Genomic DNA, 6,663 nt, shown 5'->3' with positions numbered 1-6,663 from the left:
AATATTAATTTCGAAAGTAATAAGGAACTTGAAATAATAACGGACTTTGAAAAAGCTTCAATCAACGCGATCAATGACGTCTTTCCATTTGTAACTCATTCTGCTTGTTTTTTTCACTTTTGTCAAAATATCTGGCGCCATATTCAAAAAGAAGGGCTATCTATAAAGTATATGGAAGACCCGGAATTTAATTTGATTTGTCGACATTTACCTGCTCTTTCTTTTCTTCCAGTAAATAAAGTACGTATTAAAAAAAAAATTACTTAAAACTTACTTTTTTTAAATTTTTTTATTTATTTTATTATTATCTAATATTTCAGAGTCATGCAATGTTAATAATATTATTCGTGAGAACTTGAAATTTTTAAAATATATTATATTTTTTAGGTAATCGAAGGTTGGGAAATTGTGAAATTATTATTTAGTGACAACGAAAGAGAACAATCACTTTTAGAATACTTCGAAAATACTTACATTTAAGGTAAACCAGCTATGAGACTACGCGGACGTACTAAACCTCAACGACACCCTCCCTTATTCCCAAATTGACATGTGGTCAGTAGCTTCAAGAGTTGATGCAAATTTGCCAAGAACAACAAATATTGCTGAATCATGGCACGGTCGACTTAATAGGTAGAAACAATATATCAATAACCATAACATAATTATTATAAACTTATAACTAAACTATTAAAAAATATTTATAGATTAATATCAAAACAACCAGGAGTTTACAAATTGATGAGACAGTTCCAAAAAATTCAGAATGAAACTGAAAACTCTATAGAGCAAATCATTCAAGGCCGAACAAGTAAAAAAAAAAAAACATGCAACGAAGAACGGGAACAAAGAATTAAAAAATTAGTTCTAAGACTAAGAAATGTAGACATAAGTATTATTGAGTTTCTAAGAGGAATATCGTATAATTTAAGTTTTTTAGTTTTTTTTTTTTATTTAGCATTTACATTTATTAACGACTAATTTATTTTACGACTTTTTGATATTTTTAAATTTAATTTTTTACGCAGAAAATCGAATCAACGAATAATAAATATTTTGGTAAAATTCATGTTTCAATTATCGATAATTTCGAATATACGACCTTTCGAACAGATAATCTTTCGTACAGACAATCTTTCGTACACTTAGCGTTCGAACATACAGCATTCGAACACATGACCCCTTACCTCAAAATGTATAATTCGTAAAAATTTGAAACCTTCACCAGCAATAGTGAAAATATTTCTCTAATTGTTATGCTAGTAATAGACGCTTAAAATATTTGATTTTTTAAGTTATTTTTTTTATAAATATTGATAAAAAAAATTTTGCTTAGACAATATGTACTTGAAAATGTAATGAAAGGTTCCACAAAAGTTGATCTTACAGTAATTCACAATTTATCAAAATACATAGTTGCTGTTTTTTTTTTTTTTTTTTTTATATAAGCTTTTGAAGTTAGAATACTGACATAGTTGGTGAAAATCACATATTAAATTTGCTCATTATTTATTAATCAAACATTTTTCAAAAACTTTGTATAAAAAGCTTAAGAATTGAAAATGAAATACAAGGTGTTATTTAATTATAGAGATGACAAATCATTTCCGTTCATATATAGGTATCATTGCATTCAAATTTAACATTTAAACATTAAAGTAACTTACTCTTCGCCCTTACTATACAACAGAGAAATATCCACTTACCCACCCTTTTTTTTTAAATTTGATAATATTAGACAAAATACGAGTATAATTTAATGTATATAGAAATAAAATATTAATACATTTTACTTAACATGGAGCAAGTGGCGAAATGAGACTGCTTCAGCACGCGAATAAGTAGTACTTAGAGTACTTAGACCCAAGGATTATATTATTAAAATTATTAATTATTAAAAATTGTATTAAACATTCAAAATATAGTCATACCTATATGACTATTATGGTAGGACTCTGTGATAATACAGAATAAGTGTAAGTTGGCATAATATGTGTCTAGCCGTCTAGGATAAATATATATATATAAATACATTTATATATATTAGTACGTCATACTTCTTTCATTCAATAGAAACATAATAATTATATTTCAATATCTACCATTTTTTGAAATTACATAAGTTATATACACCTAGTTATATACTTATCTCATTTATAATTTTGTGAACAAAATTTTAGATTGTAATTATTAATCATCAAAGTAGAAAATTCATTATACTTTATTCTATTTTATAGAAGTATAAATATATTTTAAATTTTTAATAAATTCTTTAAAAATTACACAATAATACACATAATTTGCGTACTAAACAACGTATATAAACGGCTATGAATGTACCTAGACACAATTGTAACATAACAATATAACAACACTTTTAAAGGAATACTTACCTATTTATTACTACTTAGTACATTTATTTATACTTTATTCAATGCAATGTGAAAATAAATGTGGTTTTGATAACTTGCTTTTAAATTTCAAATACACAGATAATATTTTATAGTGCATACACTAATCATATTATGAATTATTGTACATCCATCTCAAATCTTGAATTATTTCTAAAAAAATAAGTTTAATAGAACTTTTTTTAAATATAAGTAGGTAACAGAATATGCAGTAATGCGATTTTTGATTTTGGCTAACAGGAAGTGATAAGTGATAAACGTGCACTGAGCAGGAGTGTTCTTCATAGATTACAGACCAAAGTTTTATTGTGTTAAGAGGACGCCACACACGCCTTTTTGCATCAAAAATAGTGCATTCGTATTTCAAATGCTACGAAGTTAATAATGATCGCACACTAATAAAATTCATACTGTTAGAATGTTTTACTATGTTTTGTTGGAATCGGGTATTTGAAATTGTAATTTATTTTTCTGAAATATAAGTAAATTAGTATTTATTTAGTAAAAAGATTTTTTTTTATGTCATAATACTCGCTTGTTAATAAGTAATAACATTTTCAGAAATCAATTTCTAACAAAACACAGCAAAAATTATAACCTTTCTAACAGTATACTTTTTATTAGTCTGCGATCATTATTAACTTCGTAGCATTTAAAATACGTAGAAGGATTTTCGAAAAAAGCGTATAATTCTTTAGCCCATCAACTGGCGCTGCTATAGTGCTATAACGAATAGCGGCTAGCTGCGTTATTTTAAAATTATTCAGTCGCCACCTCACTCTAGAACACAACCAGTCCATCTGCGATATAGATAAAAATAGAAACTGCTGGAGTATAAAGTTACGATAATGTCGGCTTTCACGATCTCGTATTGATCGTATTTCGTACAATAATAATTATAATATTATTTGGTTTTGAACCTAAGTTTATTATGCAGAGGTTCGCGAACAATTGACCATTTTCAGATTACATCTTATGACTTATTTATATTTCAGTAATCAGTTTAGTTTCAATCGGTCATCAGAGTGTATTATTTAAAACTATTATACCACTTATACCTATAGAATTAATTACACATTTAATTGATTATTTATTAAATAATGAATGCCGAAAAGAAGCGGCTAAAAAAAGACACCGTCAAGGTGTAAAAGTATTAAAAAAAAAAACTAATAGACTTAATAATTTTAAGAAAAAAACAACAGTACGGTAAGTATGATTATTATTTTAGTATTATATTACAGGTAGATATGTAGATGTTAAACATCTACACCCGAGGAATGATGACGTGATGCTGTTGTGATAATGGTGGTGTGTGTGGGGGAGGGGGTTATGAAGCAGCAAAATATGTGTGCCTATGACTAACTTAAAATTTAGTGAAATATATTGTGTAACACTATTTAATGCAATATTATTCGTTGTATGCTTACCTTTCCATGAGAATTACGTTTGACTGGTGATGATTGATTTATTTTCAAGTTGCAAAAAAAAAAAACATTTAAAAAACAAATAATGTTTACACTGCGAAAGGCGGTGAGAGTGTTTTAAAAAACATGTATAAATTAATAAACGCGCCAGAAAAAGTGAAATTTTAAACGTGCTGTATAAACCACCTGTGATTCAACGGCTAATAGTTCGTTGGTGGGACAACGTGCCGTTAGACGGATCGTTGGTGGGAGTATGCGCACTACCAGACGAAAACCGGTCGTCGGCCGGTATAATCTCTTTTGAAACGGAGTATAGCTACAGCCCTAGTGATTGCCTCTAAAGAACAATTAACAAAGATTTCACCTTAATTCCTTATTATAGTTTATCGTGTTATAATCTATTGTTAGGTATTTCATTATGAATTAACATTGTGTTGTTTATATTTTAATTAATTATAATTAAATAGATTTAAAGTTAATTTTATGTTGTATTGTAACTAAATGTTGTAAGAATAAAAAGAAAATATTATAAAATATAATAGTAGAACAAATATTATAACCTTACCTATATTATGTTAATACTTCAAAATTATACAAATACAAAATCTTATAATTATTTTTTACTTTTTGCTGTTTCAGTTGATTGGTAACTTAATATTAAAATTGTCGAAAAATATTATTTAAATCAGTACAATTTAAGGAGCTAAGTGCATGTAATTATGTGCATGTATACAAAACATATCATTCAATTTATAGATTTATAATTAATAAAATAATACTCACCAGACGATAACTCGGTAGAGACAATACGATTCAGTGGCGTAGTTATGATTTGGTTCTAGGGGAGGATATTTAATTAATTGGATAAACATATTATTATATTATTATACTACCTTTGAAAATGTCTGAGTGTGCCAAAAATCTATTTTCCAATTCAGTTATGAAATAATCAACATATGGTATAAAAACAGTTATTTTATAGTAAGTTTCTACATCCATTTTTTGATCAGACATTGGATTTGCTCGATTTGTTTGTCTTTTATTTTACCGTTTGACTATCAACTCAATATTCATTTTAACAGCCATTACCTATTTTTTTTTTTTTTTTTTTAGTGTTTTATTCAATAACTAGTATATACTTAACATATATTTGTGTCATTTTTTTAACCTTTGCTTATAGGAATATTTTTTTAAACTCGTTATCACAGTGGCTTCTCATAGATTTCAATTCTGAAACAATGTATTTTGTCAGGCTAACTGCTTTCTTTAAATCAATCCTTTCTTTTTGTAATTGCTTACATAAAGAAAGACCAAATTAAAACAACAGCTAAATACATAAGAAATGGCATTTTTAATTACATAACTTTAATCTATAGATACTTATTTTAATTTCAAGATTTATAAAAAAAAATAATACCTTAACAACATAAACTGACACTATAAACTCAGAATCCATAGCTTTCAGTAGTAAATTTGCATTTGTAGTGGAACCTGATGAACCATTCCACTCTAAAATAGTCTCTAATGCTTCTAAGACAAACTCAAATAGCTCAACAAAATCGTGAACCGAATCATATCTTTGTACCCATCTTGTGGCACAAAGACGTTTAAGAGTTTTCATTTTTATATCGGTATCACTATTTTCAATACAAGACAGCAGAACATTGTTACGTTTGGATGTATTAAAAAAAACATACAACTTTTCTATAATTCCCAAACAATTTCTCATAGGTTTAATTTTACTAGCTGTTGAGATAGCCAAGTTTAAAGAATGAGCTGCACAATGTATGTACAAATCTTTAGGATACATTGCTCATTGCTCTAATATGGACTTGAACGTCTTGCATGTGGCCTGCCATATTACTTGCACCATCATAACCTTGTCCACATAAATATTTGCAGTCAACCCCACAACAACTCATCAATCCTATTATACCAAATTAAATTATCAAAATAAATTGTTTTAAAAAATGTAAGCCATATTTTTTTCAATTACCATTCAGTATGGAATCTGCTAAATTTTTGCCTGTCAAACTTTGAACAGAAATAAATTTAAAAAAATCTTCATTCACATTTTTATTTTTGTCAACATATCTAAGGTTAACTGTTCAACCACTGATATATCAATGGTTTCATCGCCCAACACAGTAAAACATTTTGAGTCATTGACTTGATTCACAATCTTTTTCAAAATTACATCACCACACACTGAAATTATTTCATTCTGAATTTGGGGACAAATGAATTCATTTCTTCCTTCTTTTTGCAAAATACTTTTTAAATAGTCATCACCATTAGCACGGTATTTTAAAATGGCTCTAAAATTGCCTTGGTTTATATTATCACAATCTGTAACATAAATAACTTACAGTTAAGTGATACAAAAATATATCAAATATAATATATACAAAAAGCTATTCGGTGTACTTCGTTCCAGTTGCAGCCCAGCAGCCTTAATTTTCAACTAATAAAATAAAATTATATTCAAACAAGTTAAATCGCTCTAAGCAAATTTAAAAATTAAGTTATATGGGAAGAGAGATCCTTCAAGTAGGATACTAAAAATATCTAGAAGATATCATCGAGGTGTTAAGAATTTAAGCCATGAAATTGATGAATATTTCAAAATGTCAAAAATAATATCAATCATTCAAGTATCCATAACTCGGTATTTTAAGCATAGGAAGTTGGTTTCACCATTAAAATTCATAAAAATAAGAGTAAAATAGTTGGCAAAAATAATGGATTGCCATTTAAAAAGATGTTATGCGCATGCGCATATATGACATAAAATTGTTTGAATGCTAATAAGTTAAAAAACTTTGTTA

General features: G+C 27.3%; 1 protein-coding gene and 1 pseudogene across 1 annotated transcript in view; one reads left to right on the top strand and one right to left on the bottom strand.

Moving 5' to 3' along the window:
* The first annotated feature begins 492 nt into the window (after positions 1–492).
* LOC112594864 lies at positions 493–1,048 on the top strand (annotated as a pseudogene).
* A 3,961-nt stretch (positions 1,049–5,009) lies between these two features.
* LOC112594863 (zinc finger MYM-type protein 1-like) overlaps positions 5,010–6,663 on the bottom strand; it is a 12,150-nt gene continuing 10,496 nt past the window's right edge. Inside the window, 6 exon segments of the mRNA XM_025339874.1 lie at positions 5,010–5,129; positions 5,253–5,666; positions 5,668–5,762; positions 5,832–5,897; positions 5,990–6,184; positions 6,263–6,299. Of these exon segments, the coding sequence (XP_025195659.1) occupies positions 5,010–5,129; positions 5,253–5,666; positions 5,668–5,762; positions 5,832–5,897; positions 5,990–6,184; positions 6,263–6,299 (927 nt within the window).

This window comes from Melanaphis sacchari, unplaced genomic scaffold (genome assembly GCF_002803265.2).
Source record: "Melanaphis sacchari strain LSU unplaced genomic scaffold, SCAv2.0 Contig242_pilon_pilon, whole genome shotgun sequence".
Lineage (NCBI taxonomy): Eukaryota > Metazoa > Arthropoda > Insecta > Hemiptera > Aphididae > Melanaphis > Melanaphis sacchari.
The sequence above is the reverse complement of the archived record's forward strand: the minus strand, read 5'-3'. Positions and strand labels throughout refer to the sequence as shown.